At 44.3% G+C, this 25,554-nt stretch overlaps 1 protein-coding gene across 3 annotated transcripts; it reads right to left on the bottom strand.

The window, feature by feature from the left end:
• Window positions 1–267: 267 nt before the first annotated feature.
• Window positions 268–17,231, bottom strand: pcdh12 (protocadherin 12). Of its 3 annotated transcripts, XM_076739917.1 has the most exons (6): window positions 15,774–17,231; window positions 14,175–15,641; window positions 10,385–10,476; window positions 7,132–7,283; window positions 2,444–2,608; window positions 268–2,088 (listed from the first exon to the last, which is right to left on the bottom strand). In XM_076739917.1, exons 1-6 carry the CDS (start codon window positions 17,028–17,030, stop codon window positions 1,829–1,831), a joined length of 3,393 nt encoding a protein of 1,130 aa, XP_076596032.1. In that variant the 5' UTR covers window positions 17,031–17,231; the 3' UTR covers window positions 268–1,828. The 3 variants fall into 3 exon arrangements, with proteins under 3 accessions (XP_076596032.1, XP_076596030.1, XP_076596031.1); XM_076739915.1 differs by having other exon boundaries at window positions 14,175–17,231; XM_076739916.1 differs by having other exon boundaries at window positions 10,385–10,473; window positions 14,175–17,231.
• Window positions 17,232–25,554: the final 8,323 nt, after the last annotated feature.

Here is a 25,554-nt window from a genome sequence, read left to right as displayed (position 1 = left end):
CCATAATGTGAGCAGATGTTTGTACAATTCACACACACACACACACACACACACACACACACACACACACACACACACACACACACACACACCAAGCCTCTTATAGATTTTAAAAATTGATGTTTTTCCAATGAAGTTCTGAATGCTGTTAGAGGTTTGATTTCTCCACTTGACATGACATGAAGACACGATGAGCTCTTTGGAAATTCAGTTTGAACGTGTTATTCACTTTATTGGAAAAGTCACAAAACTAACTTCAATGAAAACGGTTCAAAAAAGTTTTCTCGATACAAAAAGTTTTACAAAAGACTGTACAAAGTGCTGCTCGTCTGGTTTGGAAAACACAGCAAAAAAAAGAGCTACAATTAAGAGTTTGGATAGAAGTTAACCCAATAACTTAGGAGTCAGCTGGAGCTCATCAGTTAGAGCGATGGTGAACAGCAGCGATCTGAACGGGGTTCGCTCTGAGGAGGTGGGTTTCAGAGCAGGAGGTCCACGCTGAGCTGCTCGACTGTCAACAAACACCTTCTCTTCCCCACATTCAGCTCGTTTCTGTTCAGTCTTGAGGAAAAACAAAAAGACAAAGCAACATTTCCTGCAAGTCGCCAGCACGCTTTCTCCCAACCAAACAACAAAAACTACAGCCAAGTTTATTACGTCCTGACCGACGGCTCGTCCCTCCAAACTGGATCCGCTCTGTGGCCACATGTGACGTGAAGTTTCGCTGTTCCTGCTGAGAGACAGCAAGGAAACCAGACACATTTTCAACTTTCATGTTCACCTTTAATGCTAACTGCCGTCACTTCCTGTTTTCCTTCACATCGTTGTCTGTTTTCCTCCGCCTCACTTATCTTTCTGAGTAAATATTCTGGAACTAAATCTGTCTCAGTCTTCCTTCCAGTTTCCCTTTTTAGTCTGCAGACTCTCTGTCTCTGTCTTTCTCCTCCTTCCGCCACACTTGATTCCGTTCATTAACAGTTAATTAAACCTGAACTGAAGCGTCTGAGGCTTCCCGAACAATGCTGTCCTGTACTGTAGCACCATTTCAACAGGATCTGTCATTTTCATCACATCTGTATTCATTTTAATTGGTCTGAAGATGGTGACAACCACTCCCAAAATATTAAGACGTTTTAGCCTGAGGAAGCTCTCAGATCTCAGTGATCTGCATGTTGCTTGTGAAGTCCAAAACTTTTGTATTTCGGGGTGAGATGAACACTGCAGCCTTTAGGGGGCGCCAGAGAAGATGAGGAGAACATCAGAGGCTGTGACAAACCATGATGTCGGAGAAAAGAAGTATTCAGAGGTGAAGACTGATAAAAAGTCCCGACATGTTGATTAAAGTTCAGTTTCCAGGCATCACGCTGCCCTGCAGGAACCTTTGGAGGAGCTCGGTGTGTTTCAGACTTCAGAAACGCAGGCTGAAGGAACCTCGTAGTTGTTTCCTGGGACTGAAGGTTCCTAAAGGTACTTTGGGTGGAAACACGGAACCTAAGTCTGTGTATGAACACGGTGATGGACTACAGAAGCTCCCACGCTGTCGAACTCACGTGAATGAAATGAGACAGAAATGAGCTTCACGTTCACCCTGAAGGCATCTTCAGACCTTCAGTCGTCTCATCGGCACAGAAATGTTGAAAGTGACACATCCTTTAAATTTAACCTCCGATTCTACAAAAAACTATTTACCACGGCAGTACTGCACATTTTAGTATTTCATGTTTCTATTTATATCATGTAATGCCTCCGAAATCCCAACATACGCCTCAAACACAGAAAATCATCTCTGCATCAGCTCTCAGTCTTTTCCAGTGTTCAATCCACAGACTTATTGGTAAAGTCCTGCAGGTGGAGCCAGACCCGACCTCTTCTCGGCGTTCCCACAGTTCTTCGGCGCGTTACCTGCGGCGGCCGCAGAGGAGCCGTCCAGGCCCAGCGAGCGCCGGTACGCGGCGGACAGTCGGTACAGGACGTCGGGCCGGGGGCCGGGGTGGGCGTCGGCCTTCTGCGTCATCAGCATCTCAAACAGCGTGCTGACCTCAGACAGGAGGGCCCCGCCCAGTGGGCCGTCCTTCTCTGGAGTCTTACCTGAGAGGAAGAGGAGGAGATGAACTGTCAGTAAAAAAAATCACCAGTTACAGCATCAAAGATAAGAATATTTGCACGTTTTCTCACTATTCAGTGATAATGAACTCAACATATTTGTGTTTTAGACTGTTGGTTGGACAAGAAGCACTTTGATTAAGTCAAATTTGAACATTTTTAACTATTTTCTGACGTGTTATGGACCACAGAGCAGGTAGTTCATTATTCAAGAAAATGGCTGGAAGATTGATCAGTGATGAAGATAACAGCTACAATCCTAAAAAGTGAAAGGGGTGAGATCTGGTCTTAAAATATTATTTATTTAGACCATGTTTGAATGAAGTTCTTTGTGTTTTACCGAACGTGGAGAAGGACGAGGAGTCCAGGCCGTCCCGCGGAACGAGCTCGCTTTCGGGGGACGGGGGCCCGTTGGGGACAAAAACGTTGTCGTGGTAATCGGCGGTGAGCGGGAGAGAGAGTCTGGCCATCCAGGCCGGATCGGCGGCCTCCGAGAAGACGTCGTCTGCAGAGAGAGAAAGAGATCCACATCAGACCTGCAGCGGGGCCCGTGAACATGAATTCAGATTAACCAGTGGACAGGACACCCAACAGCTTTACCAACTATTAATCATTTAAGCCATTTATCGAGATGCCTCTGGTTTACAGCTTCTCAGATATGAGGGTTTGCTCTGATTTCTATCATTGTAAATATCAGGTTTGTGACTGTTGGTCACGTCGGGGTGTTGGCGATCATCTCTGCTCCTGCTCATGTGATCTACTGATCATGTTGATGCTCCTCAGGTGTTGATTTAACATGCAGTTTATGATGAAGCTTCATCCTGAAGTCTTTAAAACAACACGTTCATGATCATCCTATGAAAATTCCCAGTTTTCTCTCATTCATTTAGAAAATCTGATCCTTCCAGAACTTTCCTGTCCTGATGCACCTTTTCCAGAGCAGATCAAGAGCGATCTTCCCCCCCAGCTTCTCTCTCACTGCTGGATGAGAATGAGGCAGGAAGAGAAGAAGGAAGCGACACAGTGGTTTTATCTGGCAGCTGTCAACAGGCTCTTCCTGCCATCCACGGCGAGCGTACGGCTAAACATCACGTCCACGCCGACATTAAAAAAAAAAAAACCTCTCCTGGTCTGCCGGCTGCCTCCAGTCTGACATTCCAGTCAGTGTCAGAGGCGTAAACACCGGGTGTGTCTGAGTGAAGACACACAAGCCGAGTGTGTGAGTCACAAACAGGCTCATCCAAGATAATTATACATCTCATTTCATTTATTCATTCACTGTGAAACATGTTGTCTATGAGGCAAAATGGGGAGAAAATTCAATTCCATGTCTTTAACACCCTGATTTTGTCTGATCTTATCTTCATCGCATCCTGTTTATGTCCTGCTCTTCCTGGTCGTGTTTGTTATCTTCTTGCACGACACGTTGGAGCTATTTCAGTTCCATCTGATCTAATTTCATCTAAAAGCAATGGAAGCGTCTCTCAGCGTGTAGCTGGAATCACTTCACGCGTCCGGTTTATAAAGGAAGGCGAGAGGAGAGAAAACACGACTCGTCATTCATGAAAACACACCGACGAGCACAGACGCCATTACAGCAGGTTTATATTCTCATTACTGTCATTAAGAATAGAAAACATGTGACGGTTTGTTTCACTCTCTTTCTGTCTGTACACATGGACACAGGCTGCATTTCACATTTCACTTTTCCATCAAATGTGAATTTCAAGCCTCAAATGTATTCTGTGCATGTTCAACATGTTATTTGTGTTTAAATGGTTTATTAGCATCACTTTAGTCCCATAAGTGGACCCTCAGATCTGAGCTACAAACACACTTATCGGTTATTAAACTTTATTTTGCCATCAGACTACAGATGTTTTCACGGGTCCAACCGGAAGGACCGACTCTATTTAAGTCAAAATTAAAGACCAGCCTGAACTGGATTTATGAGGCCGGTACAGATTATTGAGATTAGACAGTTTTAACAAATCACACCAGGATTCATCAGGTTATGTTTCCACATTAAGAGGTTTGATATGGATCATTTGAATTTGGTTATTGAAGAGTTATGACTAAAAAATCAATTGAATGACTCGTTTACAGCATCTGCATCCGAACATTCACTGTATTCATTCATATCCATGCCGATGTATCAGGCTCTAGTACAAGTACTTCAATCAAAAAAGTCTCCATTAATAACAAGTAAAAGGTTGTTCTGAAAGAAAAACATTTGCTCTGCTGAACGTAAAGCGTGAATGTGGCAGAAACCAGCAGCTCCAGCCACCAGATTAATGCAAAGGTTCAACAGCGTTGGTCTCTCAGCTCAGACTGATCTGAAGAGCTGCCGTCTCCTTCATCTAACCACAACCAGATGCAGAGAATTAACTTACTAACACACACACACACACACACACACACACACACACATACATATACATATACACCCAGTGTGGCACAGACCGCCCCTGGAGTTCACCCCCTCCTCTTCTTTCCTCCTTTTGTTTTGGCAGTATTTGGCCACAGATCCTCCCAACACAAAACGCTCTTTCAATTACAAAACGTGTCGAGTTTCAGCAGATCCTCCTCAGATAGAAAGTCCGCTCTTTAAAACCGGCGTCAGCGTCCTCCTCTGTGCTTAAACTGTGAGTTAAACCTCTCTTCATCTCTTAGTTTATGTAGAGAAGGATGGTGTAAATCTTTGGCAAATACATGAATTCAAGTGTGACCTGGTGGAAGTAAGAGGTGCAGCTTGATTTCAGCTGTCAGAATCAGCCAGTATCAGGTTTAAAGATAGATGATGCTGCTTTTACTTAACTTATCCAAAGACTCAAGTCTTCAGGTGTAACCTGAAGACGCCACAGTCGTAGATTGCAATATTACTGTGAGTCACTTGATTCCAAACACTGATAAAAATGCAAGTAAGTAAATATGTTTTCCACATTAATGCAGTAAAATATGACACACCACCATCATGAGCTCCTTCAAAGAAGAAAACACTTTATCATTCACACTCTGCTCTCAGCACCCATAACATCATCTGCAGACCTGAACAAAGGGCCCGGTTTGTGTTTGTATGATTCATCATGACAGTCCTGAAGAAGAGGCAGATCCAGGTTGGAAAAATAAGACAGAGAGAGGGAGGAATGTGTTACTGTGAAGGCCTCATCAAAGCTTCAACGCACACACACACACACACACACACACACGCACACACACACACACACACACACACACGGAGCTGCCACAGTACTCTGGTGTGAGTTACACTGATAATACAGCCTGCAGGTTAGAGGTGAGTCAAGCATCGCACATATAACACACCACACTCCCACTCACTCTTTTTGTTTCTCTCTCCCCTGTCATTAAGTGAAGCTCGCTCTACCATCATCAGGCGGTAAGCCCCTCTGTTCGCCCCAGGGGTCCGACCACTACAATACCAGGAAGAAACTGTTTAACACACACGCACACAAGCACACACACACACACATCTACACTCGGACATTATACAAACCGAGTGCTGGCCCACACACCGCTGTGGAATTCCCAGCAAAACAACAAGCCTTGAGCGTGTTTGATGTTTGTAAAACGTCTTTGTAAAGATGGATGCTTCGATAATTAAAAATGGTATTTCAAACAGTCACGGACCCATCCACTGGCCCAACGTGGCCCTAACTTTACACAGCATGGGGCGGGGTTGAACACTGCCAAAATTGTTGTACTGTTGCAGTATGTATTGCTAACATGCTAATAAAAAGACATGCTAATGTCATGAGAGTAACACCTAGATATCAAAATTATAAAGACACATTCATGCTACAAACACTGTCACAGCAGTGATATTATCATCCTAATTCTAACAGACTAATATAATAATAATAAACATGCTAATAACCTTAACATGTTAACAATGTTGATATGCTAACATGAACATGCTAATAACTCTAACATGCAAATAATGCAATTGCTAACATTCCAATAACACTAACATGTGAATAGCTCTTACATGCTAACAACATGAGCATGCTAATAACACCAAGCTAACACTAATGTGCTAATAACAATAATGCTAGTAGCACTAAATTTAACAGTAACCTTCTTTTATCAAATCTAAACATGCTAATTACACTAAGACAATAGGCTAACAACAAAAACAAGCTAATACTTTCTGCTGGGCAGATAATACTCAGTTCTACATTGTAAACTAATTAAACTACCTTGCTTGTTTGTAGAAATTAGCTGAAATAGTTATGATGAGACATTGTTATTGTCATATTAGTTTGAGTTTTACGGCATTATCAAGCATGAAGATCACATTTGAAGAAAAAAAAAGTCTATCAGTAGTTATGAGTTGTAGTTAGTAACCCAGATGAGTGGAGCGCGTGGGTGGATGTGGATGTATAACCTGCCACTGTGTTATTTCCTGCTTTCTTCCTGTTTTCTACATTTGTCAGTATGTGTCCATTGTAAGCGAGCGGTCTGTATGTTCTGCAGGGGTCGAAGTTCAGCTGCTTTTGTCCTGATGAATCAAAGAGTTTCACCAGGAGGTCGCAGCTAAACTCAGTGACACGGTGGAGTTTACAGTCACAATAGAAAGCATGAAGATAAAGTGTTGTCCCATAATACTACAATTAAAGACACTACTGACTGGAGGATGTTATTCTGTCCTACGAATATTGATAGAAGCATTTTAACCCCTTTTTCCAGCAGTGCACACAGCACACAGTACAGTTTCCATACTTGGGAAAGGAGAAGGTCTGATGTGGTGATGGTGAATGTAGGAAAATACAGTAACCGATGATCCAATTTGTGACCTCAGTTCTTAGTTTTACCAGTGAATTTATAGTACGGACATATAAGGGGCGGTTTGACTGTGGTGATTTAACGTTTTTAACATAAGATGATTTGATGGAGTGTTTCAGTTCAGCAGCTCAGGAATTACTGTTAGCTTCTGTTAGCAGCTGGGCCTCGATCAGATCAGTGTGTATCAGTGTGTGTGTGTGTGTGTGTGTGTGTGTGTGTGTGTACCAGTGCTGTTGAGCAGGTTGTTGAGGCCCTCCTCCAGCTGTGGGTCTATGGGTGAGTCTCTTCCTGGTTCCCAGTCCACATCCCCAGCCTCGCTCTCACCGTGTCCGCTGTCTTTGGTGCTCTGCCAGTCAGAGCAGTCCTGGCCTCCATATCTGCACAGGATGCACACACAACCGTCAGTTAGCATCAAAATGACTTTCCCTACGAGCATGAGAGGATTAACACTCATCCTGGAACTCTGGTGGACCAGAAAATAAGACCAGTGAAGTCAAGTCAGTATTATTTATACAGCCCAAAATCACAAATGTGTCTCAGAGGGACATACGGACACCATCTGTCCTTCTATCTTAAGAACTATCATGGCTTCAGACATTTTGATGCAAAGTTCTAAAAAGGAGAATTAAACATTTTTTTCCAGACAAACACAAATACAGTGCTGCTTTCAGCTGAATATTAATTCCAGTTAAATAGAAATTAGCACCTACATTAATAAGAACATCAAAAATCAAAAGCAGAATTTCTAGAACTGCTTTGTTTTCCACAGAAGAAACAAACAACATAAATCCTGATTAAAAAAAACAGACACAACTCCAAACCAGAGGTTTGCTGTCGTGAGATAAGATGGTGATACCATGCCTGAGGTTTTAGGTGACAAATCCATTGATAACACCCCCGCCCCTGCCACACACACCCACACACACACTAATACCCCTGTGGAGCTGAAGCATCAGTGTGGAGCTGCAGGCACGCTCAGACAGGAAGTGCCCGTCAGATAACGGTGAGCTCACAGACGAGTTAGTCACCCTGAAGCGAACATACAACCTCATTTCATCCCAGAACCGAAGATGAAAATCTTATCTGAGTGAGAAGTGAGGAGATAATTACACTTCTGTCCAAGTCACGATTCTTTCATGGATGTGTCAAAGCTTTCAACACAGAGTCAGCATTAAAAAAAACATCAGGACTTTAAAAAATATCTGTATCATCAGAAATCAAGTAAATGACAAAAACCTCTTTCATCATTAATTTTCATAATAACACACAAGCCTTTTTCTGCTCTGACGTCCACATGAAAAGTTCATGACTGCACCCACTGTGGGTACAGTCAAGGTGTGTGTGCGTGTGTGTGTGTGTCACTGTGTGTGACTGTGTTTAAACAGCGCCCTGTGTGTATCAAGATGATGTCAGATTTAATCTCATCACGGCGGTGATGCTGAGGTGGCTGCTTCCTGTCAGAGACTCTGAATCATTCAGATAGAGCTGCTATAACCTGCCTTTACACACACACACACACACGCACACACACACACACACACACACACACACACACACACACACACACACACAGCTGAACACTTCAGGGGTTATGAGACACTCTTCCTGTGACATTGAGAGTTGGATTTTGTGTCCTGTTTGTCTGTTGCTGTTATTTCAGTGACTGCAGGTCAGTCGGTCAGAAACAGCGAGGAAGACATTTATCAGCGGCGGCTTCTGTCTCTCGACAACGAAAAGCAAAAGTTCCCTCTGAAACATGAACACCGGGGTAGATTCACTCGTGCACAGCTTCTGTTTTCACCTTGAAAAGGAAGAAGGACGTCTCTATTTCCATGATGAACTGCTCTGACAGGCTGACAGTGACGTTTGTCTCGCTGGTCTGTTTGTTCATTTGTTTGTTTGTTTGTTTGTTTGTTTGTTTGTGCAGAACAGTGAACGGCACAAAGGCGACCAAAGGGGGACGAGTTTCATCCAAATTAGGGAGTCATATTTATTTTTGTAGAAACGAGAATGAACGAATCAGAATCACGTCTTTTTCTGGTTCACAGTCACTCTGCTGCTAATTTGGTGATTCTGTCAACAGCATGAAAACCGTCTGCTTCCAGCATTTAAACCTTTGTTCATCACTGCTCTCTGACAGCAGCCGCCGTTTGATAAACAATGTCATGACTTGCCAGGATGATCCTGAAAATGAGATGCTGCATCTCGAGAGGCTCATCCTGATAACAGTCACATGTGTTTAACTCTGCAGCCTCCAGGTTGAAACGTGGTGCATCACAGCACAGCGAGGTTCACCGTGCAAAGGACACCAGGCTGCTACAGGACACACACACGCCTGCACCCGTCTGACTGGTTGGTTTAACTTACGCAGAGCTTCCCAATTTTACAGCAACAAGCTGGACTGTCCTGGTTCAGGAGCAACATCTGTGAGTTCTTAAAATAGGCGGCATTCCCCTCTAATGTCTGCCTGTCCTGCTATCAGAGGCAGCCCGGTTTGATCAGAGAGCGCAGCAGCGATCACAGTCTGAAACCTGCAGCCAGCTGGCTCTGAAACAAACTCTGCTGATGAAGAGAGTGACAGAAGAGAGGAGGCGAGCGTCTACATCAACATCTTCTGCTCTGACGTCCAGCTGAAAGTTTCAAACAGGTCAACAGGAAGAGGCCGCGGCTGCGTTTAGTGACCTGTGTGAGCCTACTGACACTTGAGGTGAACCTTTGAAGTCAAAAGCAGTTTTAAATATTCAAATAAAGAAGTTTTGAATGTTATCTGTAAGAAAATCCGCTGTGACATCTATCTGCTGGAAAACAACTTCATGTGCGCTGGTGGTGAAAACAGAGAAACCACAAGCAGCCACAAATGAAGCCCTGCGCCTCTGTAGTGTCACTGTTTTCATTGTGAAAACCTCAGACCGAAAACCACACGAGACAGACGCTGTGAGGTCCTGCTCACCACATTACGTAAAGCTACAGTGAAATGAAAAATGACTTTTAACAGCGTAGAAAATGACACATAATCTGCAGGTTTTTCTGCCCTGCCATTAACTTCAGACCTAAACATCCACAACAACTCACAAAGTGCTTCATTTCTATCAGAGGTTTCAGTTCCTTCTACTTTTCTACACAGTTACAAGACTTTTGTATAACTTTTCACATTATACTTAAAAAAAAAACATTAAAATTAGTAACTTTTCTTTGAGGTAATGCTGACATTTGCCGGGCTGTCATTTTAAATTTCAATAAACTCGTGTTGGTAAACGCTCTAATGTCAGTTTTGAGGTGAATAAATAAATAAAAATGTTTAAATGAAAGCTGTTAGATCAAACAGAGACATGCTATCATGCAGAGACAGCTATCCAGCTCTTTTGCTTTATTGTGGCTTTGTTGTGTCTGTACTTCAGAGGACGAGGAGGAGGAGGAGGATGAAGGGTGGAGGATGGAGTTTGGAGGGATATATTGAGGGTGGAGGAGTGGGACTGACCTGCCGTTGCGATGAGAGTATTTGTTCCCTCTGAAGTTGGGCCTCGGCTGCAGCTGACCCTGCCGGAGGAGGGAGAGGAGCTGGGAGATCTGCTGCAGGGAGGAAGAGGAGGAAGAGGGGGTGACGGAGAGAGGGGAAACATGGTTAGAACAACAACATCACACATGATCTAAAGTCTTATTCTTTAAGATCATCAGATGATCCCAAAATGTAAAGACTTGACACTTGAACAGGTTACAGACTCCATTCATGTGGCATTTTTATTAAAAACAGGCTTTTTGCTCTCATTGGCCCACTGTCACACACACTCACAGCCCAAAGCTGCCATTCAAGACACTGACACTAACCTCTGGGAGTGTATTCCAGAGGGAGTTACTGACCCTCTCTACCTGCAGACCCTCAGTCCACCTTTGTTAATACAAATCCTGGTTTGCTTTCAAGGAAGCTTTGAAATCCAGAATTTATGGTTATGATACTTGGACTGAAGTTGTTTGGAGGTGTCGTGAGATTATGCAGATTATGTGAGGAATAGTTGATTAATATTGATTTCAAAAACCAGAACAGACCTCGTTAGAGATGCAGGGTCGTCCTATTCAACCTGAAGTCAGGTTTGATGCTCCAGGACGAATGCTCTCTGAGCCTCTGTTGGGTTTGACTGAGTAAATCTGGAGCAGTGAGTGTGTCTTTGTGTTGGTTTAGCTGCTCGAACAGTGAGTGCAGCTGATTTCAGCGACGCTCAGGTACAGAGCGAACAAACACTTTCTTTTTTTTCTGTCCTTTTAGCTTCACAGTGTGAGAACCGAGCGGCTGCGTCCGTCTCACTGCTCCGAGCTTTCTGCTGACAGCTCTGTTATACAGCGGATACACACTGCACACCAGGGAGGAAACACACACACACACACACACACACACACACACACACACACACACACACACACACACACACACACACACACACACACACACACTGGTGAAGGTAAGTGTGTGTGTGCTCGCATGCTAATATATGGCTTTGTTTTAGCCCTGACATTTGTGTGTTTTTGCACGTGCATGCTGCTGCAGAGACAGGAAATAGCCTCTACGTAAAAGCCTATTCTTCTCTGGCTGGTTTCCTTCTAGGATGGGCTCCGAAGCGTGGACAAATGGAAGAGGTAGGTGTGCGTGTGTGTGTGTGTGTGTGTGTGTGTGTGTGTGTGTGTGTGTGTGTGTGTGTGTGTGCTGAGGTGGAGGTGAACAGTAAATCCCCCTCCTCGCAGGCGTCCAGCAGGCCTCTTCCTCTGCAACCTCGAGGGAGGAGCGAAACGTCTGAAGCCCGAGGAGTGCCAACTGGGCCGACTGGGAGGGCGGAGGAGAGGGGGATGCTGGGTAAAAAGAAAAAGGCCTCTTCCTTTCTCTAATGGGATTCACGTGAGGATGTGGGACCTGGCCGAGCTCTTTGTTCTCTGTCTGCTGGGCGTTGGCAGCAGCTTTTGCCCTCAATGACGTGGGTCTGCGTTTTAACCAGCGCAGCTCTTCTAGTGTTAAACATGCGTTTCTGATGCCAGGATGACTGAATTCATGACTCTCTGATCGAGAAGTTGTATCTGAATGTTCTTCAGGGTTTCTTAGATGTAAGTGGTGATGAATTTCTAAATATTCTAAGCAAACTGTTTAACTAAAATACTGCAGCTGTGCCCTCTGATTGCATTAATGCCATGAAAGTTTGACAGACTTCTGTAATAATGACTAATTTTAAAGGTTATTATTTATGTTATGTTCATCACTCACTGTCACTGTCAGCATGAATCCCTGCACACTGTGCTTCATCGTTCTTTATATACTGTTTATTCTGTATTTTTGCACTGCTTAACTTTTGTTTGTCTTTTTGTCCTCGTTGAGCTGTATGTCTTTCTTTCCTGTGCAAGTACATTGGATGTTTAAACTGGAGTCAAATTCCTTGTATGTGAACACATACTTAAATAAAGCTGATTCTGATTCTGATTCTGATTCCATATTTTGTCTTATTGTCTAAAAATCCCATGAAAAACCAAATATATAAAAGGCTGTGAGGAAAGGAACAGGAGGAATACATTAGCTGGGGACTATTTTCTGTTGAGGATTAATTCATATTGAGTTCTTCCAGCAGTAGGACGCTCAGTGTGGACCTGACTCAAATCTATGTATGTAGTCCTGCAACCCAAACCCGTGTGCCCCCCTGCAGTCAGTCTTGAGTGGTTCCACCAGCATGTTTTGGTTTTTAGATTTGATAAGTCTAAAGATCCACAGCCATGAAACATGAGCTATGAAGTAAAGCTCACACCCCATCACACAGGCCCTCTGACGAAATGGAGCCGTCCACTTATTTAAGCACGGATTGATGAAGCAGCACTGTTGTGTTTGGGGTCACTGTGCAGTCCCGCTCTGCCGGTTAAATCTGTGTGCACGCAGGCTGTGTCGCTGACAGGCTGCGCTCTGGTTGAACATCCTGCTCTGTGCTGCGAGCTGCTGTTTTTATCCTGAGCTGCTTTTCTTCCCTCCGGCTGCAGCTCCGTAAAAGTGATTTTTGGGTCATTTGTAAGTGACAGAGCAGCGTGTCGGAGTGGTGTTAGTTTACACTACAAACACATCACAGCTTACTTTAGCTAGCCTCACCCCACCCTCCTCAGACCCCCCATCCTACAGAGTTCACTCCTCCTCCTCCTCCTCCTCCTCCTCCTCCTCCTCCTCCTCTCCTGGTTTCAATATGAATCTGATATGTGATATTCAGTAAAAAGGCCTGTCGGAGTTTCTCAGGGGGGATTACCATCTGACACATGAGCACCTGAATAAACTCACTGCTTTTTTACTTCACAGTCATCCGTCAGCTAGTTATACCCCACACACACACACACACACACACACCTCCACCCGACTCCAGCCTTCAGGTTGTCTGAGTAAGTCATCATACAGGAGGCTGAAAAAGCAGAGAGACTGCTGGGAAAATGTAAGGGAAGCAGCTCTGTGTGTGTGTGTGTGTGTGTGTGTGTGTGTGTGTGTGTGTGTGTGTGTGTGTGTGTGTGTGTGTGTTGGTGGAGTAGGTTGGGGGCTCTTACTCTCTAATGGACTTCACTTCAGATTAATCTCAAAGCCTGCAGGGGGATACTTAATTACTCCAACACTAACTGTAAGCACATGTTGAAATAAATGTGATCACACATTTTAAATGGAGGTAAATTACATTGAAATGAACGCCAGCAGCAGAATGTAAATAAGAAGACATTAAAAAATCATCATGCACCTTCAGTTAAATCATTAATGCAATGTAAATGGACGTATTCATCAAATCAACTTGCAGTTTTTCTGCCTTGAAAACAGCTTCAGAACTTGTTATCACGAGTTTCAGCTTGTAAAATAAAACTGAGCAAACTGAGCACTCATTACCACTCAATTAATAATGTTTCCTATAAAAGACATTGCAAGCTTGTTACTTCCCAGCATGCACTGTATTCAACTCCAGAAACCCTTCTTTATGACCGCATACATACCATAAGATGATGGACAATTATTTGTGTCTTTTTTTTGCATAAGATAAGTTTTATAGTCTTTTACCAAACATCATTTACCAGGAAAACAGTGTAAGACCTAAAGCCTACACTCCTTTTCTGTAAGAATAAATGTACACAGGAATACAAATGTGAACAGAAACACTTTGATGAATGCAATTACAAACTACTTAAGTAAAGGTACAGGTACTATGGAATAAGAATAAACATTTATTACTGTGGTTGTTCAGAAAGAAGTAGATAAGAATAGGTAAGATACTAAAACTCACCTGCACTTCTGGGGAAGCAGAAGAAAGCTCAATGGAGTCTCCAAACGCAGCCATGGACAGTCGAACCAGGTTCCGAAGCATCTGCTGATGTTCTGCATCGTGCCCCCCTCGTCCCTCTGAGGTCTTTGGCCTTCTGAGAGTCGCCTGGGATGGTGAAGACAGTGGTTCTGCCTCTTCCCCATTAGTACGAGTCTGCCGCTTCAAGGTGCTCGAATGTGAGACTGAAGAGGATGATGAAGGGTTCCTGGCTTTCCGGAGAGTCCGGTATGACGTGGCAGGTGTCAGAGGCAAAGCTCCATCAAGTTCAATGTTTCCAGGTTTCCGAAGCGTTCTGCAGTGGTGGGTGGCATCCCCTTCAGGGTAACTTTGGGAATGGAAACTTGCGTTCATGACTGATGGCGTTAAGGTGTATTGTCTGTCAGTTTGTTGATCCTCTGACATCACTGGTGATGGAGCCAATGGCTGGGCTTCACTATCATCCTCAGGAGGCTCCTCCTTTCGTCCTCTGATTACAGGAATTAGCTGGATGTCAGACTTCCTGATGTTTTTCTGCGGGCGCCGTGGATGGCGGGTGTAGGTCGATTCGGCCTGTCTGCAGTTGTAAGCGTGGTTGTCACGTTTCTCTGGCCGACAGAACGTTGTCACCAAAGCAACGGCCAACAGAAGCAACAGGCAGGTGGCGCCCAAGCAGATTGCCATCATCATGGTGAAGCTGAGCTGTCCTCGGTTACCAGGTGACGAGTTCTTCAGATGGTCCCTGAGATTGATGAAAGTCACCTCCAGAGTCGCTTTGGTGGTCAGGCTGGGACTGCCCATGTCAGACACAGCAATATTCACCTTAAAGGTTTTCCCAATTAGCTCAGTAGCATTTGTGGTGTTCACAAACAGTTGGCCTGTATCCTGATCCAACCAGAACAGTCCATATGGGTTTCCATCAGTGATGAGGTAGCTGAGTTGTCCACTCAACCCCGCATCAGAGTCTTCAGCCTTTATGGTGGATGCAAGGAATCCAACAAATCCCTCTCTGACTGAGTGACTGATCGGCAAAGTGGTGGATCCCTCTTCCATGTCATTCCCCAGCTCGGTCACAATCTCCCCCTTGTCTGCATTGACAGGTACACTTAGAGAGGCCAGGCCGTTTCTGGGTTTTGGCTCCTTGATGACTGGATTATTGTCGTTCACATCCTTGATGTCAATTTGCACTGTGGCCGTGCTAGTGAGAGGTGGATGGCCTTGGTCAACGGCCTCCACAATGAAAGAGTAGGTGTGGGATTCCTCGTAGTCCAGAGGACTTTGGACACTAATGACACCACTGGTCGGGTGGATGGAGAAAGATTGTGTGTTAGTTTCTGCTTCATTTAAGTTGCGTATGAAGTAGGACACTCTTCCGCTGAGCTCCAAATCGACATCATGGGCTTCAACTTTGAGAGCTTGGTAGCCTGCCATGTTGTTCTCCTCAAAGGATGCCTTATAGAGGGAGGTGGAAAATACAGGGGCGTTGTCATTCTCATCCAGAACATGGACAGGCAAGTGTTTAACACAAGACAGTGGAGGATCGCTATAATCCTGGGCAAGGAGCGTGATGTTATACTGCATTACCTTCTCTCGATCAAGAGGGCCATCAGTAACAATCATGTAATTGTCACCATGAATGCGTTTAAGACGGAAAGGGCCCGATCCTTCTTGAATATGTGCTGTAACTTTGCCATTTTGTCCTGAATCTGCATCAGAGACCATCACCAGAGCTAGAAAAGTGTCTATTTGTGCTCCTTCCAGCACAGTCGCCACAGGTGAGTTGGGTGGAGTCCATGTCATGTGTATCCTTGGTGCGTTATCATTTACGTCTGTAAGTTTGACGTGCAGTTTGCAGTGTGTGGGGATCGCATTAGGCCCATGATCACGGGCTTGTATGATTACTTCGTAAGAGGGCTTGACCTCATAGTCCAGAGGTGCTATGAGACTCACCGCTCCAGTTTGTGGATCCACAGAGAAGAGCCTCTGAACGTCCGGATGTGAGTGCTTACTGAGCGAATACTCCACCTCCCCATTGGCACCCTGGTCTGGGTCAGTGGCCTTCAGGTTGATGATGGTTGTCCCACGAGCTGTATCCTCAGGTAGCTCCACAGTTGGAGTGCTGTCCTCAAACGTAGGGCTGTTATCATTTGAGTCTTGAATATTAACACGGACTAATGTGCTCCCAGACCTGGGAGGGTTCCCTTTATCCCATGCCACCAGTGTGAGGTCAAATGAGGCCTGAACCTCCCTGTCCAGTTCTTTGATCACCACCAGCTCTGCCTGCTTTGTCCCACCTGGAGCAACGGTCACATCCAGAGCAAAGTGTTGATTGACAGACAGCGAGTAGGTCTGGAGGCCGTTAGGTCCTGCATCAGGATCCACCGCCCGGTCCAAAGGGATTCGCATCCTGAGGCCAGCTGTCTCAGAGATCTCCACTTCCTGCACCGCACTGGGGAAGCTGGGACTGTGATCATTCTGGTCCATCACCTCCACACGAACCCGCAGACAGTTCACAGCGCCACTTTTCCTGTATAGGACGCTGAAGGCCACTTCGCACAGGTCCGACCCCCGGCACAGCTCCTCCCTATCCAGCCGGCCCTGGGTGGAGACGACCCCGTCTCGAGTGCTGACGGAGAAGGGAAGGGCTTTTTCGTGCTCCACCACCTGGAAATCCTCCAAAGGCCCGCCTTCATCTCTCTGCCGGAGGTCGTCCACCAGACGCCCGACCCGGGTTCCCGCAGGCTGCTCCTCCCAAACCCGGTACTGGATAGTTATTGACGACGGCTCAGAGGAGCGAGCATCAGAGCAAAGACTCAGAACCAGAAGCAGAGCCAGCAGCATAATGATGTGAAGTAATAATAATCTCCTGACTACTAAAAAGACATTTCTAAAAATCACTTAAAAGAAAAGAAGTTTTTTCGTTCAAGTTTAAAATGAATTCAAAACTGTTTTCTTTTGAAATAGAAGTGAGAAATATCCCATCTAACTATAACACACATTACAAAAAAAAAGATGATTAAATCCTATTTTTCTTCCAAAGAATCTGTAGATTCTTCACACAAAAACAAACTATCACAACCAAACCAAGTGGAGAAAATGGTTGGTTTTCTAAAGCGAATACCTAGTAAAAATAATCCTTCAGCCTGGTCAGGAGGCAATTCTAGAAAGCTATAATTAAGATATCATCCTCTCTCTGTTCATACGCTCGCAGCCTCTCTCTGCCTGCTGTTACTCACTCATACAGCTGCTGGCGTCCTGCCTCTCACTTCATCCTCAACTCAGAAAAGTTTTGCTCCAACTGAGAAAGTTTGGATGTGTGTTTCCACATGCTAGCGGGGCCCCGGCCAATCCAAGGGAGGAGGAGGGTCATATGCAAATGGTTCCAGACTCAACACAAAGAAAAGCCCTCCTGCCCTGAGGAAACTCGCCACAACTCTGGAGTGCTTTCAAAGAAACATGACACCGCCGCTCCGTCACTAAAGCTTCTCTCCCCCTTCCAGTCTGCGTAAACTCATCACAACCTCAAGTCTGAGCCCTTAAATCATTTGGGAAATTTGTGTGAGGTTAAATCCCAGCAGGGCTGAACTCAACATATATTTGTACTCCATCGCAGTGCCGTGTGATCTGGGATTCTGACAGTGAAAATCCAAATACAGATAACCTGTCATCATGAATGCGGCGACAATTTCAGAGCTGTCAGTCATCTCTAACACTCTGCTTTGCATTAAAGCCTTTGTGAAAGCAGACAGGCTTTTTGCTCAGAGTACAAAGTGCAAATTATAACTGTGTTTTCTTGAAATGAAAACGGTCGAGGATGTCCAACACAATGACAGCTCTCTCTTCTTTGAACAAACAGGAGTTTTTATTGTACGTCCTTGGAAATGACCGAGATGATATGGTTGTTTTGACTTGGGAAAAACAATCCCTGAAGATTCAACCAGCTATGAAGTGAATGCTGGAAATTCAAGAGTCTGTCCTTAATGTGAGAAAACTCACATTCCAGCTTTTTCCCAAATGTAATTACAAGGAGCTGGAACATTCATCTCCAACCACGTCAAAACATTTCCAGCAAATCATGGCAGGAGCTCGTCTCAGTCATTCCTTTGCAATTAAAGGTTTGCTCTTGAAATAAGTCTGTATCGAGTCAGTTGGATAGACACCATGCACAGAAGACAGATTCTGTAACTTTGATCCATTTAGAGTTTGTTTGCATGAAAGATTTGCTCAAAATGGGGAATTTATGTAAGTGTTTGTGAAGTTTCATGTTCTTTTTTTAGACTCAGAAGTAAAACTGTAAGATATTATACTGGACTTTATTACACACGTTTTAAAGGGCAAGCAGATTTCTTTTTCTTAGAGAAGTTGGAACTCAGAAGACATTAAAGTGGAAGTTTGCAAACTTGAGCAAATTCTAAAACTGTCAAAGCCCCCAAAGACGATGAGGAAAATATGGTACGACACAGATTTACAGGTGTAAATACTGCACGGCAGTTTATTTCTGTGTCCTCTGTTTGAGCTGCTGGCTATGGTTGGATTAGAAACCTGCAGACACCAAGAGAAAACCATTAAAACCAGTTCGAGCTCGACAGCTGCAGATACACTTATCTTCCCAGCATGCACTGCGCTTATTTTTCATTTGGTCCCTTGAATATCCTGCAGGCTGAGAAAGAATCAGGCTGAGGAATGTTCAAGCGTATCACTTTCCTCTCGGCTCAGAGGGAGGAGGACTGTTTAAATCATAAAGACATCAGCACTGTCCTCTGCCAATGAAAGACGTCCACTGAGAGAGACAGAGAGACGGACGACTGAGGAGACAGCGGCAGAGAAGAGCAAGGCACTACTGACAGGGTTGACGGTTCAATTTCTAAAAATATGAGACATTTACAGGTTTAGTGGAGGAACTGAAAGCGCAAAATTCAACCAGAGAGGATAAAATGAACAGAGGCATCAGGTAACAGCTAAAAAATCTTTGGCAGAATAAAATCGAAAATTCATTTAGCAAAATACAACAAACCCTGAGGTGTCCTGGTCGAGGTCAGAGTGCCTGAACATGGACTACAGAGTCCCTGGTCTGCGTCAGGACGGGGACCTTTGTTGCATCTCATTCCCTCTCCTCAAATATACAACATAATACAACAAGACAACGTCAGAACGTAATGTTGTCTTGGTGGTCAAGAACTATTTTACAACACAGCTGTAAGAATTACACCTGAATATACAAAACTAAATCCTACACAGAGGTAGAAATATTTGAAATGATCTTCAAATGACCTTAAGGATGTCTGCAGTCGCCTGTTCAGGAGACCCAGACCTGAGGCTTCCAGGCAGAGCAGAGGTCAGCCAATCAGATTAGATTATCAGCAAAACAAACACCATCAATCTCCTGTCTGCAGCCAATCAACTGGCCCTGTGTGAGTGTGTGTGTGAGAGAGAGAGAGTGAATGAGAGACTACATTCCCAGCTGAATAAGTTACAGGAAGAGAATGCTTCTGCAGACACACACAGGAACACGCCTGTTTCCAATTAATCCACCACCTGTATGCAGGCCTGTGTGGTCAGGACGTCACAAACCATCCATCTTCCTGCGAGCACTGACAGCTTTCTTCACCTCAAGACTCACTGATGAAGCAGTTAAACATTCATTCATTCACTGCTCCATCATTTGCTTTCATTCATAATAGAATGTGTAGTAGATTTTTTTTTTTTTTTTTTTTTGAATGAGACGTTACAGATTTCTACAGGAAGGAAAAACTGAAATAAGAACCAAACGACTGGATGAAGAACATCTGCAGCAGCTGCAGCGATTTAGGAAAGTTTGTGGTGAAGGTGAACTTTTTTTCAGCCCTTTCTCCTCCAACATGGCTGATAAGCAACAGATGACAGATCACAGCATGCTGGTTTATCTCACACACACACACACACACACACACACACACACAAACACACACACAATATCCGTGCATGGCAGTTCTTATGATTAACTTAAGTAGTACTGTGTAATATATACTGTACATATTGTGCATACTTGTATTTTTCTTTGCATATTTTGACCTTTATGCTTCACAACACAAAGTCAAACTCCCTGTACATGAAAACATAGTTTCAGATTCTGATTCTGGGTCTTCAGGAGAAGCTGGCTGCTCACTAAGCTGCATTGATTGGATTGTTTAACTCATCTTTAGGTCACACTCTTGTTTCTCGAGGCAAATTCAAAACCAGTGGCAGATTCAGTCTTATCTGCACAGTTGCTCCAAAGTCTGGAGTCGGCTGCTTGACTGATTCAGTGCAGTCAGCTGGCTGAGTGATACTCTCCATTTTTGAATGGTCCTTCATGATTTCAGGTTGCAGAACAAAACTCCCCAGACCGACCACTGAAAGGGCAGAGAGAGAAAGAACCTCTGAGCAACAGCGAAGTAAGAATTTGAGAAATCATATTTCTATTTCACTTTTGCCTGTTTGATCTATTTAAATTAACCTTTATTGAAGGAAAGAAGAAAAACATCCATATAACAGGTGAGTCCAAATGTTTGGTGTCAGTATACATATATACCATCCCAGCTAACACAAAACGTTCCAACAACATCCCTGGGAGGTTCCCCCGAGGTTCTCAGTTTGGGAAATACTCTTATAAGCTTTTAGATAAGATGATCAAAAACCCTCCTGTAGAATAAATAAGAAGCTACAGCCAGCAGGTAGTTAGCTTAGCATAGCACAAATTCCAGAAATAGAGGACAACGCTGGCCTGGCTCTGTGACAACATGCATGGACTCTAGTTAACAGCATTTCCTGTTTTATTTTGTAGTAACTCTCCTTAATGCATTCCTGTATGTTTTACTTCCTGTCTGTTTGGTTTCCCACCAGTTTTATCATCACCTGTTCTCAATTATCCAATCAGTCCTCTCAGTACTAATAGTCCTCCCATCCACCACCTGTCAGGCTGTCTGTGTCCTTCCTGCAGACGAGCGCTCGGCCTTTACTGTTCCTGCTGCTCTTCTTGACTTTCTGTGTTCTCTATTACCTGGACTTCATGAAACTTTTTGGACATTTTAAAATCCACAAAACATTAAGGGAAGCATTTACTGACCTTCCCAGAACATTTTTGCAACATAACAATAATGTTTTAGCATCCAGGGAACGTTGTGCAGTAACGTTCAATAAACATTCCCAAAACCTAAAGTTCCCAGAACGTTTGGGGAACTTCTCACCTGCCTCCTGCCTGTGGAAGACAACTTATTGTGGGTTTCATGTGGAAAAGTGGAGGCAGACTGAGCTTCACCTGAATGTGTGTGTGTGTGTGTGTGTGTGTGTGTGTGTGTGTGTGTGTGTTTACAACTGTATGTGACCTCATTAGCAGCCATTAGCACTGCAACAGTAAATCCACCTTGTGTTTGGCCTGAAGCCTCGCTGAAAGCATCTGAAAAAAGTGTGTGTGAGTGTGTGTGTGTGTGTGTGTGTGTGTGTGTGTGTGTGTGTGTGTGTGTGTGTGCGCGTGTGCACGTGTGCATGTGTGTGTGTGTGTGGTTAAAAGCAGGATGTAGCTGATCTGCTGACCCACATCTTGCCAGATAAGGATCAGAGTGGAAGAAGACAAATACCACACTCTCTGGTGAGAGGATACACTGTGTGTGTGTGTGTGTGTGTGTGTGTGTGTGTGTGTGTGTGTGTGAAGTCTCCATTCATTTTCATTTTAGCTTTGTGCAGTGTGACCTGGATTAATGTTGTCTCCTAATCTAATTTGCAGAAGTCGAATCTATTTTCCTCCGCTGGCCTTTAGAGCTCCATTGTTGTCCAAAAACTATTCCAAACACATCAGTGTTGAACTGGCTGACATGTGCCTTCATTACCATGAACACACACTGTAGTTTATTGTGACTCAACCCCAAACACACCGTCTAACTGATCCAAATATTCACCAGAGCACCAAATCTGCTGAAAATAGTCCCCGACAAATGAACTATTCCCTGCGTCTTCAGGTATCACTGGGCAGGAAGCTGAAGTCGAGACGTCAGAAAGTGTTTAAAGACACACTAACGGTGTCAGTTTGGGTCTTTTCATAGGATTTGTTGACGATGAGAGAAATTCAATGCAGTTTTCTTCATTGTTTCTAAGACTTTCTGGAGCAGAGTGCATCAAAGTGTAGTTTGAACAGTCGCCAAAGCCTCAAAGACAGTTCCTGTTCCTGCTGAGACAACACGACAAGAGTCAGACAGCTAACAGGGTTAGCCAAGCAAGCGCTACGGAGCTAATCTGCTAGCATGCTGGCTAGCGACTGAACACCATTGGCGGTGAGTGCTAGGATGTTATTTCAGGAATCAAAACTGATTTCTTTGATTTCTTTGATTCAACTTCAGACACAACAGCAGCAGAAATGAACTGATAAAACATGATTGACACTTTAACAGCCTCACTCACCCAAACGCGACCTTCTGTCAGAGCCTTCATCTCATTGGTGGATCCCACATGACAACAGGTGATGACACAAGTCAGTTGACACCCAATCAGTGACCGAGCTGAACCCGTTCACCTCCACCTCTATTGTCCCACTGAACTGCTGATTTGTTTGTTTACATGCTGACCTCTGACCTCTCGGCCCCTTCCTCCCCTCGTCCACTTCATCACCCCCCCCCAAACATTTCTGCAGACTTTGCTCCTCCTTCTCTCCTCCTCTCCTCTTCATCCTGCCTCCTCCTCCCTCGCCTCCTCTCCTGCATCTGTGGACGAGTTTCCTGTGACAGGAAACAGCCTGATGGTGGAGGTCAGAAACAGGATGTCCTGCAGAGTGGAGGGGAGAGGAGAGGAGAGGAGGACATAGGAGAGGAGAGGAGGAAACAAGACAGGAGAGGAAAAGGAGGTAACGAGACAGAAGAGGTGCGGAGAGGAGACCAGAGGAGAGGAAGAAAGAAGAGGAAACAAGGAGGAAAGGAGGAAATGAGAGAGGAAAGGAAACAAGGAGACACAATAAGGAGAATCTGCTTCAGACCTGAGGTCGTTTGTCGAGCAGCCTTATTTCTGACCCTTGTATTAATTTTCCAACACGTACTGTTGATCTTTTCACGTCTGTTTATGACACACAAACTGTGAGAGTGATCTTCGCGGCGTCTTCCTTCCTCCACGCTCGACGTCCTCACCCGGATCTCCTCTCTCAGACACTGTGCGTCTGTTTCAGCTCGTTTGTGGAACGAATGTCTGGCAGCTCGATGCTGATGATGCCTTTCACGTTTCCTGTTTGTTTGGAATAAACAGAACTGGATGCAGAACCGGCAATAAGCACGATTTCATATCATCAAATCAATGTGCTTTTAAAGAAACCTGCACAGTCACGTTAAAGTGAATTTATACTGTTTGTGTTATTTCAACAGACGAAATCAAGGCAACAGGCTGAAGTGCAGACGGAGAAACGTCACAGGTCTGTGTGTTTGTCTGCAGGCTTCACTGTTTCTTCCTGCGATTGTGGATCTTCCTCCACCTCACCCAGACCTACTGACCTCCTCAGCACGCACGCACGCACACACACACACTCGCATTAGATATACATGCAGCAGGCGTAAACATCTATGGATGGCTGTAGCAGCAAAAGACTATTCTCAGTGCAACATGGTAGATAATCCTGCTCTGAATTTTGGAACTACGGTTCCCATAATGCTCTGCAGGTGATGCAGAATTAACCATGAGCAGTTCCTGTGTGCAGTGCACCCATGGATGTACAGAAAGCTGCCTCCTGATTAGTTTTACACTGAAGAAAATGTAAAAGTGTGACGTTTCTCAGGGAAGTTCTGCAGTCCGAATCTGATTTCTTAGCAAATGTATGGACGTTAGTTTGTGCAGGGGACTGAAACTATTAGAGAGTCTGCGGTTCAAAATCAATCAGTGGAACAAGTTTCTTCTACTGTATCTTAATAAACTGCACACAGAGCTGAGCCAGAAGCATCCAGATAAAACCAGTTTAAACTCGCACCAGTGAACTCCAACACATTCGACTTTAATCCAATTATACAGATCAAAGTTTAGAATGGAGCTGAAAAAGAAACAACGCGTGCACTTTGATTTCATTTCCATCTGGAGTCACATTCACACGTGTGAGCAAACACAGCGTCCGGGCAGGCGGGGCGGCGTTTCCATTACGTGACATTTACAGAGAAAATGACTTTTACACTGTGGATTTTCATCTCGTGATCAGGATCATTGTGTCGTTATTAGATTTACAAAAGAATCTCACATCAGGTTTATTTTCAGAGCGTCTGTGCAAACAGGCGGCTCGAACAGTGAAGGCCTCAGCAGGCGTTCAGTGAGTTAATACAAGAACACTGAACTGAATTTAATATGAACGCTTGACTCTAATCCACAGTGTGTCCTTGAGCAAGGCACTGAAACTGATGAGCGTGTCGTTGGTGTGTGTGTGTGTGTGTGTGTGTGTGTGTGTGTGTGTGTGTGTAGTACTGCTTTATGATATTTAGAAGAATAAGCTGTGAAAGACAGAGCAGCTCAAAGAGTTATTGTACGTATCAACAGTTCTACAAGCTGTAAAAAAAACAGGCTATTAAGAAAGTACAGCAATGGTGTTAATTAGCTTTAAAGAGAAAAAGAGTGCACTTACTTTTACCTTGTCTTTGTACCACGACTGTCACACCTCTCTATTAAAAAAACACCACCTGTGATGAAGCTCAGTGAGCTGTGGTACACAGTCAGGAGGCTTTAAGGTGGAGGCAGACTACTACACAACAGCATTTGACCCTCAGTTTGCTGATCAGGTGGTCCACATGGGTCTGAAGTTATTGTATAATACATATATCGGTTTAATCTCTGAATCCACAAAGAGTCTCTGTTATAATTTAATTCGACTGTATGTGAGAGAAAAACAGATTAAAGCCTTTAGCGGCTCATTCTGCTCATTTCTACACGTTCAAATGTAAAATGAGACCAAGTAATAAAAAATAAACACATACTTAAATTTCCAGATAAAGTCACACTAACATGAGAAAACGACGCGCACAGTCAGGCACTGTTTGCTGATGTTAGCCTGTGAGTCTTTGAGAAGTTAAATGGGAATTACTGTGAGTTTTTCTGCCCTCTTGTGGTCAAATCACACAATGCAGGTATGAAATTTAAACTGTAAACTGTGTTATTGTTGTGCATACAGCGCGTGTGTGTCTGGTGTCCACATGCTGTGGTTTTCGTTCAAAGTGAAACCACATCACCTTCGCTCTGAAGCAGTGCACTTCCTGTCTGAGATTAAGACGAACAAGTGGCCTGCAGCTGTCTCTTAAAGTCCAATGACATTAAAGTGCAGTTTTATGTTAATCCCAAAAAAATCAGAAACACAAAAGGATGAATTTGCATCGACAGCAGAGTCACATGCTGTGCTGCT

This window comes from Chaetodon auriga, chromosome 9, assembly GCF_051107435.1.
Source record: "Chaetodon auriga isolate fChaAug3 chromosome 9, fChaAug3.hap1, whole genome shotgun sequence".
Lineage (NCBI taxonomy): Eukaryota > Metazoa > Chordata > Actinopteri > Chaetodontiformes > Chaetodontidae > Chaetodon > Chaetodon auriga.
This window is presented reverse-complemented; position numbering and strand designations above follow the sequence as displayed.

Bases quoted from the DNA above. Each gene is read 5' to 3' on its own strand.
- pcdh12 (XM_076739915.1), bottom strand. From the start codon at position 17,030: ATGCTGCTGGCTCTGCTTCTGGTTCTGAGTCTTTGCTCTGATGCTCGC. The intron at 10,477-14,174 runs GTGAGTTTTAGT...TCCTCCCTGCAG, and splicing joins CTGCTTCCCCAGAAGTGCAG to CAGATCTCCCAGCTCCTCTC. The intron at 2,609-7,131 runs GTACACACACAC...CTCTCTCTGCAG, and splicing joins CAACCTGCTCAACAGCACTG to ACGACGTCTTCTCGGAGGCC.